Source organism: Gekko japonicus, unplaced genomic scaffold (genome assembly GCF_001447785.1).
Source record: "Gekko japonicus isolate JY-2015 unplaced genomic scaffold, Gekko_japonicus_V1.1 scaffold580, whole genome shotgun sequence".
In the NCBI taxonomy this organism is placed as follows: Eukaryota; Metazoa; Chordata; class Lepidosauria; order Squamata; family Gekkonidae; genus Gekko; species Gekko japonicus.
The window spans coordinates 765,531-780,663 of NW_015165845.1; the positions used below are offsets into that span (position 1 = coordinate 765,531).

Sequence of the window (15,133 nt, forward strand, 5' to 3'; positions counted from 1 at the left end):
GAGGAGATCCGGGCCCTGCGGGACCTAGTGCAGTTCCGCAGGGCCTGCAAGACAGAGCTCTTCCGCCAGGCCTTTGGATAGGAGCCGCCGCCACTACCATCATATACTACCTCGGCGCATCGTCCATCCACCAGACCCTATGAGGTCGATCAGTTGTTTAAGCTGGGACGCTTTTACCATCAAGATTACAAGAACAAGTCGCTGAGCATTTTGTAAATTGTATAGACTGCACAGATTTTAGCACCAATTTTACTGTATAAAAATTTGTTTTTATTGTTTTAGTATTTATGATGCTGTTAGCCGCTCTGAGCTACTGGATAGGGCAGGATAAAAATCACAAAATAAAAATAAAAATAAAATAAATAAATATATGCCCCACGCTTCTCCCAGTTTGGACCCAAAGGAGCTTACATTTTTCTTGTCCATTTTATCCTCACAACAACCCTATGAAGTAGGTTAGGCAAAGAGTGAGTAACTGGCCCAAGGTCAGACAGTAAGCTTCAACAGCAGAGTGGATCTTCAAGACTAGGTCTCCCAGATGAATCTGCCTTATACTGAATTACACCACTGGTCTATCATTGTCAGTATTGCCTACACAGACTGGCAGCAGCTCTCCAGGGTCTCAGGCAGAGGTTTTTCACATCATCTTCTACCTGGCCTTTTCAGCTGGAGATGCCAGGGATTGAACCTGGACCTTCTGCATGCCAAGCAGATGCTGTACCACTGAGTCACAGCCCCTCCCCTAGTCTGACACTCTAACTATTATATTGCATTGGCTTTTGTATGGTGGCTGTTGTTTCCTAATAGCAAGCAGTTGGGCCTCTTTGAGTCATGCAACTCTCATAGTAGCAAGTTGCCCAGTGGTTGTTGTCAGACGTTGCCTGATGAGTCCCTACCTCAAAGGCCAAAACAACCCTGAAAAGGGCCCTGCCATCCCCCTGCTTGTTACTAACAGAAGCCAAGGTGTAAAGACTGGCAATACTGTGTGGATGCCTAGCAACAGTCACTGAAGGTTTCATTTCTTAAAGCTACAGAAGTGCTGCTTCTATCCCCCAATGCATTTTTTTTTAGATTTCAGATTTTTCTGCAACCCTGAGGCTTTTCTCAGGTTTGTAGAAAGATCCGTCTTGTCTGTCCATGGCCCAGCTTTCTGGATTCAAGTATCCACCGATGAAACCACCTTGAAAATGAGATATATTGATGTTTGCAAAAATTGTTTTCTGTACCCATTGTAGGTTGAGAGTTATGGCTTGGTTATATCTAGGAGAGCTGAAACCAGACAAAGTGTATTTTTCACTGTGAATTCTTGACTGCTGTATTTTCTGCTTGCAGTGAGCTTCTTGAGTTTATTACAAGTGGCCCTGTTGTTGCTTTAGAGATCTTGGGAGATGATGCAATATTAAAATGGAAAACTTTATTAGGACCTGCAAACTCAGCTGTGGCCCGAACTGATGCTCCAGGCAGCATTAGAGCATGTTTTGGAAGTGACGGCATAAGAAATGTGGCTCATGGCCCTGACTCTTTTGCTACTGCTGCAAGGGTAAGTTTTTACATACATAACTAATATTTTCTACATTCAGGTGATTGGATTTTTGTCAGTACATACATCCTAAAACTTTGTTCTGGTCGTTTTGATTTGACTTGATTATGACATGTTTCCAGTGACATTTTTGTGATCAGAAACCTTGTTTAGACACTCCACAAACAGCAGTTGTACCTAGGTTTATAATTTCATATTCAACAAAATGAAAATTTGCTTACCTTCTCAAGCCAGTTCAAGGTGCTGATTTTTACCCGTACAGTTACATGGCTTGGGCCCAGTACATCATGGACAACATCCCTGAGTTTTCATGTCAGTAAAAAGAAATGGGGTTGTCTTGTTGATAATCTTCTCAATCCGAGGACTGAAATCTGTGTGGCCAGCCAGGTATTCTTCTTAGTGGCATATACATGTTGGACTCTGTTGCTCAAAGAGCCTCCTGTTTGCCCCAGACTTCAGGTTTTTAGGCACCAAAGCATGTGCTTCCATTTTGGGTTTGCATTGCTAACTTAAAAACCTGCCGTCTGGGGCTGAGAGAGTGTCTCTGGGTAACAGATTCCATAATCAAGGTAACAAAATATTTCAGTAGGCTAGATTACTAAAACCCTTCTATCCTTAACATTTGTTGTGTTGAGGTATGCATACATACTTTGGGTATGATTCAGCCAAAGCATAATACAATAAACCCTTTGTTATCTGCCTCTTGATTATCCAGAAAGGTCAGTTAACCAGCATGACTGAGCAGATAAGCTCCTCCTCCTCACCCACCATACTTCAAACCACTCTTGCCTCTCTAGCTGGCCAGTTTGATGGGCCCAGCCATGGCTGGGCTTCTGGTACTGCAAGCTGACATCATCCTCTGGTGTCTCCTTCCCCCTGAGCTTGCCTCAGGTTATCGTAAACCACCTCCACTAGAGGGCTTCCAGGCACCTGGTCTGTGTCTGCCTGCTCTGTAGGGTGGCTCTTTGACTTGGGGTGAAGGGAAGACTCCTGCCAGGCATTGGGTCTGTCCCCGTGGTGTTACCAGTCTGGTTGGGTTTTGGTGACTATTAATTCCTCTGTCTAGGGGCAGGGGCAGAGCAATAATATTAAGTATCTCACACATTTGATTAACTAGCAGCCTCACAACTGAGGGGATAATAAAGCTTTTCTTTCAAGACCCACTAATTTTATTGTGTTTGACTGTAATGTGTTTGATTTTGTTTGTATTTTATACAAACTGCAGTTTGCTTTTCACACACAAGAGTGAGGGAGTGCAATTCCTGAAAACTGAATCTCCTTGCTGTACCCCTCCATGTTGGTAGTCAAGACAGACTGAATTATTTATGACAACAATACAAAGCAAATTAAAGGCCATTCACATTCACACAAACTTAGTGTTCAGTTTCATTACTTTCAGCTAATACCTAGTTAAAGTTTAACTGAAATTGTGTTTCTCCGATGTGGCTAGTTCAGAAAAACCAATCTGGAAAGAAGCAATAGGTGAGGGACCAAATGGGGAAGAGTTTCGGGAAAGGAAAGAAGGAGGCCGTAGCCAGGAAAGGAGGCTGTGGAGGAATGCTGGTTAGCTGTATGGCTGGTTGAATTGGCCAGTGTGGTGTAGCAGTTAGAGTGTCAGGTTAGGATCTGGAAGACCCAGATTTGAACCCCTGTGTTTCTGTGGAAGCTTGCTGGGTAAGTTTGGGTCAGTCTTGCATTCTTAGCCAAATTTACCACACAGCATTGTTGTGAGGACAGAGTAGAAGAGAAAAGCACTAAGCTGCTTTGGGCCCTGATTGGGGAGAAAGGCAGGGTATAAATAAAGTAAATAAAAAAGGGAGAAGTTTAGAAAAGGGGGATCAGATAGAAAGTTGTGTAGGGCAGTTCAGGAAGGGAAATAGAAAAGGTGAGGTAGAAAGCATACTCTACCTGACTTGACAAGGAGGCCTAATGATTTATGTCCCTATGATGGCACAAGGCTTGGGAGCAGAACAGCTACAACAATGGAGGGCTTAGTTAGGCCTACTTATGCCTGTGGATGTAACAGGGCACAAATATGGAAAGACATGCCATTGGCTGAGTCTAGTGCACAGCAAGGAAATACAGTGACATTGGGCCAAAAGTTCAGGATCCAGCTGCCCATTAGTAGAGTTTTACTGTAATTGGTACAGCTTTAGGATCTGAGACCCCCTTGGGGCAAGGGTCAGCATATTAGCCGCTAGAGGAGAATTCAGACTTTTTAGTGTAGAATGTTATCAGGGTATCTAGGTGACATTATGAAGAAAGGAAATTTATTCAGTGGTAGGTTATTGACTTAACTTGGGTGGCAGGCACAAATTAGATCTGTTGACAGTGACCAAGAGAGGGGAAGATGGTCCTTCCTGGATTCTTGGCTGTATTACCAGATGAGTCTGCATTGTGAAATATTCTCCCTTTGTGTGAGGAACTTTGGAGTGTCATATAAAAGATCCCTGATTAATGTGTCCCTGGTGGTGTAGGCAAACAAGCTGGTACCTCTTGAAAGTGCATGAAGAAATATCAAAAGGGTGAATTAATCCATGGTCACAGCTTTGGAAATGCAGAGGATCGTAGGGTGTTAAAAAAAATTACGGGTCTGGGGGGGATGAAGAGCAATAGTCATATCTATCAAAGTTACAGTATGAATAATTAGTGTTGCAATAACTGATTAGGTAAATTCAATCTATGCTGGTTTGTTCCATATTCTTTACAATTATATTTTATATTTAAATTTTGACTCCCAGTTTATCTGTAAAGATCTCATAAAGTGATACACTGTGTGTTATATTTAATGCTCATTTTTTCAGGCCAACATATGCATTCAGATATACATGAGATAATATTTGTATAATAGAAATGTATTTTTGAAAACAAACATAGTTGAGAGAGATAGACAGGTCTCGTAAAATGTTACATAGCCTCAGCAACATTAAAAAAGAGAGAGAGAGAGATCATTTATTGGAGAATATAATTATGTGTTCTAGTGGATAATCACTTTTAATATATATTTATTTGCACTAATAAAGACATGTTTATATTTGTTACTGCCAACCTTCTCCCTCTGCATCCTGAATTATAGCTTTTTAAATTCTAGATTTCCTTTTATTCCTTATAAATAGAATAATTGGTTTCTCCTGCCCACTTAATTGCGATTCTTCTAAGTTGACTGGAAAGGTGTGAAAAAGGAAGTTAATTTGTGGTAGTATTCTTTTTTTGGTCAGAACTATGTAGGGTATTATAATTTTGGTCATGTGGCTTTGTTCTACTAAAGATGAACTAAATTTTGACCAGATTTCTGCCATGCATACTGTCTTGTATAAGTTGTCATGATTACTTTGTAATTACTTTGTAAAGGTTGTTCTCATTTCTCATCAAAGAAATACTAAGATAATCCTAGTTTTTATTCAGTTTGTGGTTCAACTACTGAAGTATTCTGTTTGACTTCCTTTTGTGGCACTTTCAGGTCTGTGTATAAGAACAGGCTAACAATATTTTTATTTATATTTTATTTTTATTTTATTTTATTTTTATTTTTATTTTGTGATTTTTATCCTGCCCTATCCAGTAGCTCAGAGCGGCTAACAGCATCATAAATACTAAAACAATAAAAACAAATTTTTATACAGTAAAATTGGTGCTAAAATCTGTGCAGTGGCATTCGATGTCAATTTGCTGTGGTGACCTGCTCAAATCCCACCTTCTCCAGGCTCAACCCCTGAAATCCCAAGGAATTCCCAAGCTGGAGTTGGCAACCCCATCCCCTTCCCAGCTAACCATCAATGTCCCATGATTTGCCCCTCTGTCTGCAGCTGACTTCTGCCCTCCCTCCTGGAGATCAGTTGTAATTCTGAGTGATCTCCACCCCTCACCTGGAGATTGGCAAGAATGGTTCCCCAGGAGAAAATGGCTGGTTGGGAGGGTGGAGTCTATGGCCTTGTAACTGACTGAAGTGCCGCCCCTCCTCAACCCTCACCAGGTTCCATCCCTCAAATCTCCAGGAATACCCAACCTGGAGTTGACAACCCCATCCCCTTTCCAGCACAGCAGCAGCCTGCCATTATCTGCCCCTCTGATTTCAGCTTTCCATTACCTCCCCCCTCCCTCCTGGGAATCAGTTGTAATTCTGAGTGATCAATACCCCTCACCTGGAGATTGGCAACAGTGGTTTCCCAGGAGGTAAAGAAGTCTTTCTCTGCAATGGGGACCAAAGCAGCTGACATCATTCTCCTCTCCCTCTTTTGACTTACACAACAACCCTGTGAGGTAGGTCAGGCTGAAAGTCTGTGACTGGTCCAAAATCACCCACTCAGCTTCTACAGCAAGAACCTGGATCTAGCATACCCTGCTCTGAAGCACTGAGTGCTACGCCTAGGGTAGCCAACCGCCAGGTGGAGCCTAAAGATCACCAGGTATCTTTAGGGTCTCCGGATCTCTCCCCCCCGTGAGAAAATAACTACTTTGGAAGGTGGGCTATATGGCATTCTGTTCAGCTGAGGCCTCTCCCCTCTCCAAACCCTGGCTTCCATAGACTCCACCAGAAAATCTCCAGGAATCTCGCTACCTGGAGCTGGCAACCCTAGGCAGGACTGGCCCCAATGAGTTTCTCACAAAAGCCTGCAAAGGGTTTCCTTCCTTTGTCTGAACCAAGCTTGGCTGCCCACTGTGGTGAAACAGGCTCCAGTTTACAACTCAGCTGTTTGCCTCCCACCCTCGTCCCGTGGGCGTATCTCACTCCTTAAATTTGCTGCCACTACTCACTGAATTGTCACTGCCTTTTTAGAGGGGCAGTGAGACCCCTCTGGCCAAATCTCCCTACTTGGAGATGGAATCCCCAATCTTTGGGGGGTCCCTGGAAAGTTGGCAACCCAAGGGTCTGGCCTTTCCTTCCTCCCCTGGGCTACCCCCTCCCTTTGGTATTGTGCAGACCGGGGGAGACTATGTGGTCAGAGCCCAACACAGATTAGTAGCCCAAATAAAAGAATTCATTTAACTATTTACACAATTATGGAGCACACACACACTAAATGAATCAGGCAGAACCATATGAGTAAGCACACAGTATGAACCAACAGAGCATAAATCATCAACAGGGGTTCAACACAATCCTCTTTCTGTGGGCTCAGGATAGGATCTCTCCATGGACCAGCCTCCGGCTCTACTTCAGACTCTCTCTCCCGCCCAAGAGAGCAGGGAAACTTCCATTCATTCCCCAGTCCAGCTGATTGTGGAGTGGCTGAACTTCTGCTGCCTCCCAGGATTCCCCCACGTCTCTGGCTTGTGGACTGGTGAGCACAGGCAGCAGGAGCCTTTCCTCACCTCCTGTAGGACAAAGACTGCCTCCTCCCTGAATGGGCTGTAGTCTATATTGATGCTGCCCCACCCCTTGGCAACTGGGAACTGTAGGCCAGCAGATGACAAAGCCCCATTCCACCCATTTCATCCAGTGAGTGATAACCCTGGAGGCCCCTCTCTGGAGTTACAGCTCAATTAAACCTCATGGGGAAACATTTTAAACAAACAACCACAGATGGCGGCCATCTGTCATCAAACACCGGTAACTGCCATCTCGTTACACCTACCAACAGCCACTGAGGGGAAAGTTAGTCTCACACAGGAGGCAAGCAGGAGAAGCGTCTTTATCAAGAGAGACAGCTGTTTGCCAGTAATTCTGACAGGGCACAGTGGCTGAAGGGGGAGTGGGTGGGGAAAAGGAGCAAACCCAGCACCTGGCCAATGGCACGCGAGTACTCTTGAGTGGCGGCTGATGGGCCTAAGGCTGAAGGAGTGCATTTTCACAGCCAATGGGAGAGCCACTCCACTACACAGTTATATAAAAGGAGAAGATAGATATATAAAATATATTATTGAATATGACTAAATCTGCTGGGAGGTGGGCTGACATAGTGAGTTCAGGAGACAGTAAATGCCTCCCTCTGAGAGGGGGTGGTCACTCCTGTCTTGAAGTCGGGAGAGGTGTGATGACCACTTCTAAAGAAACCTACTTTGGACCCAGAAGAGCTGAATGAATAACTACCATCCGGTTTTAAATGTGTCATTCTTGAACAAAGTGACTGAAATAAGTGATGGTTGGGCAACTTCAGGGATCCCTGAATGAAACAGATTATTTGGACCCATTCCAATCTGCTTTCAGGCCTGATTTTTGGACTGAAATGGCCCTGGTTGCTCTGGTGGATCAATCACCTTAGCTGGGAGATGGAGTGCATCCCTGTTAATTCTTGTGAGCTTCTCAGCAGCTTTGGATATCATTAATCATGGTATTCTTCTTGATCACTTTTCAGAGTTCGGACGGGGAGGCACTGTTCTGTGATGGTTCTGGCCCTACCTGGAGGGTAGGTTTTAGAATATGGTGCTAGGGGATTGCAGCTCCATCCTTTGGTCTCTGGCATAAGGGAATCTGTAAGGTTCTATCTTGTCCCCTGTGCTTTTCAACATCTATGTAAAGGCACTGGGAGAGGCCATCCAAAGATTCAGGCTGAATTGCCACCAATATGCTGATGACACTTAGCTCTGTCCCATGCTTCCAGCAGATCCCAGAAAAGTTGTGGAAGCCATAGACAAGTGCTTGGAGGCAGTTTTGGGATAGATGAGGGCTAACAAACTGAAGCTTAATACCAACAAAACAGAGGTGCTACTGGTGGGGGGAAGGTCTGACTCCAGAATGGCTAAGCTTCTGTTCTGGGTGGAGTTGCATTCCTTCTAGAGGAGCACGTTTGTAGCTTGAAGGTGCTGCTGGATCTGGGCCTTCTTCTAGATAAACAGGTGGCAGCAGTGTCCAGCAGTGCCTTTTACCAGCTTCAGCTGGTGAGCCATTTACCCTCCTCTCTGCTTGTGTTGTTATATGTTGTTTGAGTCTTTATGTTTTTATTGTCTTTTTATTTTATATATACTCTATTTTACATTCTGTTTTAATGCTGACATATTCTACTGTTTTGATGTTCAGCACTTTGGGGACCCTGTTTGGACTGAAATGGCCCTAGTTGCTCTGGTGGATCACCTTAGCTGGGAGATCTGGGTGGAAAGGCAGCACTGAAATATTTTAAATAAATAAGTAGCTTCAGGTGAGTAGCCGTGTTGGTCTGAAGCAATAAAACAAAGTTTGAGTCCAGTGGCCCCTTTAAGACCAACAAAGTTTAATTCTGGGTATAAGCTTTCATGGGCATTGTACACTTCATCAGATAAATAAACAGTTATTCGTAATTTTTATAGCAAGAGTTCTAAGCAGATGATAAATTTAACAACAAACAATGGGCTTCTTTACCATTTTACTATATCTAAATTAAATAAAGTTGATACTAGAAAAATTAGCTGAAATGTTTGTGTCAGGAATTCTATTTAAAAAACCCTTTTTATATATGTTAAGAAAAAAACTTTTGAAAGTAATTTTTAAAATGGTCACTCAGTGTTATTGAAGGCCTTTTCAATATATAAGAATTTAGTGTCAGCTTGTTCCCATGACTTACTGGGATTGAATGGAGCTTCAGGAACTGATTCTATTTGTCTGTCCCCCTTCCTTCTGCAGGCCACTATGCTTCCTAAAAAGCCACTCCTGAGGGTCAGAGAACCCTTGGGAATAGCATAGCATATGGTATGGGAAGCTGAGACTTGAGTAGGAAATTGTAGAAATATAGGCGTGCCCCTGCTACTCTTAAGTGAGCTGAAACACATTCTGGTTCCACAAACAATCATTGAAATCAGCTCATTATACTTAATGTCTTTTGGGGTATTTTTCAATTGTCTGTTAAATATAAATCTTGCTGCTGTGATAGAAATTCTTAATAGATTTTTAAAATAGCAAAACAGATCTATCTGAAATAAGATAGGCAGGAATTTTATTTCATTTAATAATAGTTGGTTTTTGTTTATTTATATCCTACTTTTCTCCATGAAGGGAGCCAAAGTGGCTTACAGCAACAAATACAAAAATGCATCAAAGAAAGACAAAATAACAAGGTATCTTGGGCTGATTGGAACCCCCTAGCTGACTCATGCAAGCTGTTCTTGCTTCATTTAATGTTTTGCGTTGTTTGTGTGATCAAAATACTATTAGCTACATCCCTTTAAGGATCAAGTTCTATGTCAATAAAGGCCTTATAATATGACATTCAGGCCATATGAGCGTGGTGCTTCATTTCTTTTTAGTGTTTAAAGCTAATCCAGACAAAAATATCTTTGTCATTTTATTGCGAGAGGCAAGCAGTTGTGGGAGACAGACATACCTCCTAAGGGAAGGCGTTCTGCAGTAATGGGGTGGCTTATTGGAAAGGCCTTACTGCTAATTGACGCTGACCTGTTTCCCAGAGGAGTGCCTCACTGGAAGATTTTAAAACATGGTGTCTAGGCATGAAATAAATAAAAATACCCCATGAGATAATCTGGACCAAAACAATTTAAGGATTTAAGATCAAAACCAGCACCCTGAATTGGTCCTGGTAAGATATTGGCATCCAATGGAGTTCTTGTAAGATGAGTATAATATATTCCTGCCAGTTTGTACCAACCAAAAGATGCGTGGCAGTATTCTGAACTAACTGGAATTTCTTTTCTTTTCTTTTTTTTTGGCCCTCCGAAGGGGAATTTTTTTATTTTTCATTTTCTACACACTACAAATATGGGATGTGGAAAGGAATACTAATGCCCTATCACTATTACTATGGGAAATGGGTCAGGGAGATCTAGATACATAAAGTCTACTGGATAGGGGAAGGAAAATTACCTCTAACTGAACTAACTGAAATTTCTTGACATTCTTGAAGGGCTACTGCATGTAGAATATGTTAGAATAATTCAGTTGTGGAAGCTTAATAATAGTGAACAAGTGTTTGTGCAAGTAATTTGATATTCAGCTTTTAGACCCAGAAATTTCAGTTTCTTTCCCACAAAAGCCACCAAACTGTTCTTCATATTTTGGAACACCTCTAAAAATTGAGTTGCTTTCATGAAGCGCTTATCTAAATTGTATATCTTAAAGATTTTCAGTGTTGTCTCTGTAAAATTTTCTGTTCTTACTTCATGATAATTTAACATATTCATGTTCCTCCAATATTTTTAAACTCTTGTGTACTTTATCTTAACAATTAATATTTTTCCCTATTTCTTCTGTCCTATTCTCAATTCTTTGGTCTCCTTTTACTGAACTTTTATGCATTCACTTTTAAAAACTAGGTTTCTCTACAGATTAGTCTTCTGCTTTCATACTTTTACATTCACTTATTTGCTACATATCACTCAGATTGCACATTTGTTACCTTATACTCACAAAGGTATATTGCCCTGTAAACCATAATATCACTACAACTTTACTCTCAAGAACTCCCAAATTACATTTATAAGTATGTATAATGGACTTTACTCCACAATATCTGTTATACTGTTTCCTTATAATACATTGTAATCCTTAGATCTTAATTTATTTTTGCATTTTTAATCTTCCAAGGTAGCCTGATGTATCTCCTAAAGTAGTTTATGGAAGAAACTTTCCTTGTATAAACAGCAGTAAACTAGTACTTACCAAATCCATGAATAAAATCTATTGAACAAATTTAGGTTATTTCCTTTTGTTCTTTTATTTTGTACCGCTGTTTGTTCCCTAAGTGCAGTGCAATTCATGTATTGAGGCAGAGCCCCAGCTACTGCTGGCATTTACATGGAAAGGGTCTGGAAATCTCTTCCCAGCAATAAAAGATGTGCTTTCTAATCCACTACTCCCAGTTTAGAGTGCTCTTCCTGATTTTGTAGCTCAGTAGTGCCCAGTTTTGTCTCCATGGGTGCCATGGTGTCCACCAATGTCTTTCCTGGTGCTCACTTCCTTCTTCCCCAAATCAGAAACCCAGTCCTGGCATTCTTCCACCTAATTGGAGCAGAAACTACCTCAGAAGAGCCCAGGAGGAATCACCTTTGTGCCTGTAGTGAACATCCATTTGGAAGCAGGTGTTCCCATCATAGGGAGGACACTTGGCTTGGGATTTCCCAGTGTTTTGTCACTGGACCCAGCATCTATGGCAGCTACTTTGTGGTAGGCTTTGCCTCCCCCCACAGTAGTTGTTTTGTGGGTAGCACTCACTACTTCTTCAGGGTTAAGGACCCTGCTGTAGATAGATGATGGATGACTGCTTGCACTCCTATTAAGGCTTCTCTTCCCCCTCAACAATAAGGACCTTTTGGATGTTTGTGGGATAGTGGGAAGATGTAATGGAGATTACATATTTATCTTTTCAATATTCAGAAATGCTGTGTGAACAGAGAATATGGGCAGCATCCTGCCTTCCTTCAGTCTAAGAAGCCTTACTCTAACTGAAGTGTCTTCTATTTGCATAGTGAAGTAGTAGATGCAGGCCTTTAGTACCCGCACCATGTGAATGATGCCTGTTTGTCTCTCTCTCTCTCAGTGTGTATGTGTGTATTCATGTAAGAGATGAGCATTTGACAAGAACAGCTCATAAATAGATTTTATTAATTAACATATTTTTGCGTTGTTATGATGGATTATGAAGCCCATCTGGAATAGTTATAAAGGCTTTATTGGAACTGAGACTCTTCGGAAGGCCAGACTGTTATATATCTCTTTTCCACTTCAAGAAATCATGCTATACAGAAGGGCACTTCTGTATTGTGCTATGATACCTGTGTTCTGTTTTGCTTTCCATGGAAACATGTTTCTTGTGGCTGATAGGAGCAGCTAAGAATAGCATTGTTCGCATTGTCTTTTATTATTCACTCTTTGTGCTGCATGGACAAGTGATGTCTGGGGAGCTGTAACATGTTTTTAGGCTCTGTATGTATTCTTGCTATGTATGTATCACATACAGTTTTTTAAAAAGTAGGAGTGGGAAAATATATAGCAATCAACTACATCAATGATGTGTTGCATTATGTATGTGTCCATATTTAGTTGTATAGATTAAAAGACTGAAAATGTGGTGGCAGGAGAAAGCTAGGGCAACTGTAGATGTAACCGTCCCCCTTTCTGTAGTTCTAGATGTAACTCCCCCCCTTTCTGATCTGTATCTCCCAGCATGTTCCTTTCTCCCCTCCATGAACTTATTCATTTGACTAGATTTAATTGAGGGAGGTAAGTAAAAAGGTTCAGGTTGTCTCATAACCCAGATAATGATATATGTGACTCTCTGAGAGATCTAGCATGTCATTCTTCCATTTGCTGGTGTACTAAGACTGACTTAGGATAGTAGTGGAACCGAGGGAAAGTAGTAAGGGACACTGGTAACTGGTTTCTTTGCAGACCTGATGCTGCAATCTAATGTGCTATCCTATCAGCAGGTAGGCCATTCATGGAGAAAAAGGAGTGTCTAGATGAATGTGTAATATAGTGAGTGTGTTGCATGAGACATGCATGATTACCTTGTTGAGCAATAATTTATGTGGCTGTCAAGTTACATCTGATTTATGGTGACCCCATAGGTTTTTCAAGGCAAGAGAAGTTCAGAGGGGGTTTGCCATTGCCTGCCGTGGTGGAGTGAGTGACCCTGGAGGTGGTCCCTGCTTAGCTTCTGAGATCTGGCAAGATTGTGCTAGCCTGACCCACCCAAGTCAGGGCAGTAAATTTTATAACTCATGTTTTGTGGAGCAGCAGGGGAAACATTTAGATCTGGAGGTGGCGGCAGATTTAAGAATAATTTGTTTTCACTTTTATGTTAGAAGTTCAGTTGCACTATTCTGATAGACTTGTCTGCAGGTTCTGATACCATAGTGTTGTTGTTCTTACTTTGTAATTACCATAGATTGACACAATCCTTGGAACTATGTATTGAATAGACAGGTCTCGTAAAATGTTACATAGCCTCAGCAGTTGCCAAGGAAACTTGTAAGATGCAGCATCTGTAAACTCTCCTGTGAACAAAGAAATATCTATTAAAGCAAACCTGGAGTAAATTCTTTGCCATGCATACAAATGCTGTGGGTATATCTCCGAGAATTAAATCTACAACGCTGTACCAAGGCTCTTCAGAAGTAGGTTTAGATGTCCCAAATTTGGCCTTATATTATGAGGTAGCTAATCTGGCCAATATGGTCAGAGTCATGAATAGTAAAGTGATCCCTCGCTGGCAACAAATTGAAGAAGCATACGCTGACTCTATTCCACTTTTGGAGTTATATTGGAACCAACCTGAGTAGAGACCTAAATTTATATTTGAAAACAACATTCTACAAACCTCTTTAAAAAGTTGGTACAGACGCAGAAAAACATTATCAAAAAATATCTTCCAAATAGCAAGTTTTAAAAATCAACACTGGTTCCCACCAGCACAAGAACAGTGTGCAAGCTGGCATCACACATCTAATAGATTTGGTTTTAAAAGGACAACCTTTGAATAAAGCAGAACTAGAAGCTAAAATTGGTGAACAAATACCCTTGTATAGATTTTTGCAAGTAAATCATATGGTAAATACTATACAACAGTCAGATACTTTTAGGAGACCTTTAACAAAATTTGAATTTTTACTTAAGAAACAAAATGGAGAGATTAAAGGCATCGGTAGCATTTATAAAATACTTATATCCATGATAAGCGGATCTAAACTATCTTATCAGGCAGTTTGGCAAATGGATTGCCTAGACAGGATTCAAGAATTGGATTGGAGGAAAATTTGGAACTCACCTAGCAATACATCTAAAATATTTAGTATAAGTTTTAATTCTTTTAAAGTTTTAAATAGATGGTATCTACCCCCTACTAAAATGCATCTCATACATTCCACCATAAATCCAAAATGTTGGAAATCCTGCGAACGAGTGGGAGACTTTTTGCACTGTTGGTGGCATTGCCCAATTATTAAAAACACTTTGGAAGCAGGTTTTGGCACAGATATTTTTGATTACGGGGAGTAATTTACCTCAACTACCAGAGACGGTTCTCCTGTCTTATCGACAAGTCCCTGTAGGTGGAAAAATTAAAACCTCCGGAGCCGCAGGTTGCAGACCTCTGTGCTAGGCCAACAAAGCCGGCCTCCCTTGCTGAAGTTTTCCATCTTCACACGGCACAGATCAAGAAGACCTAGGGATCTAGCGGCACCAGCTTTGGAGGCTGTATACTTAAATTCTTAGTTTTGTTCTAAATATGGTATTTATTGACCCATTGTAATGAACCGAAAGCTTGAGAACCTGTTATATAATCCGCCCTGAGTCCACCTGTGGGGAGGGCAGAATAAAAGACTAAATAAATAAACAAATAAAGCAAATAAATGTGCCCTAGAGCACTCCCCTGTAGCTGCAAATTGTAGGGGGGAAACACCGTTCTGACACCACTGTAGTGCCAGTCTACAGGAACAAGCTAGGTTGGTTTTTTTAAAGGTCTACCATTCAGTTTCTGAAAACTTTATCCTCCATATATGTAAACATTATTTTTTGTGGTGTTGGATTTTATTTCTGTTTCTTCTGACAGGCTTTAGAAAGATGATGTAGGGCAAGAAATTCTAATCCTGTCTCATTTGATACATTTGTTTAAACTGTGGGGCCATTGTGCCAAAAGAAATGAGGTCATGGTTTTTAGGAAATGTTCAGTCCTAAACTTAAAAATTCATCAGGTTGTTTTCTAATAGGTTTTAATGCAACCTTTGCTA

At 41.3% G+C, this 15,133-nt stretch overlaps 1 protein-coding gene across 1 annotated transcript in view; it reads left to right on the forward strand.

Moving 5' to 3' along the window:
* The window catches only part of NME7 (NME/NM23 family member 7), a 141,511-nt gene that overhangs the window by 49,307 nt on the left and 77,071 nt on the right, over positions 1 to 15,133 (forward strand). Inside the window, exon 6 of the mRNA XM_015411059.1 lies at positions 1,333 to 1,540. Coding sequence (XP_015266545.1) covers positions 1,333 to 1,540 — 208 coding nt within the window. The remainder of the gene's footprint in view (positions 1 to 1,332; positions 1,541 to 15,133) is intronic.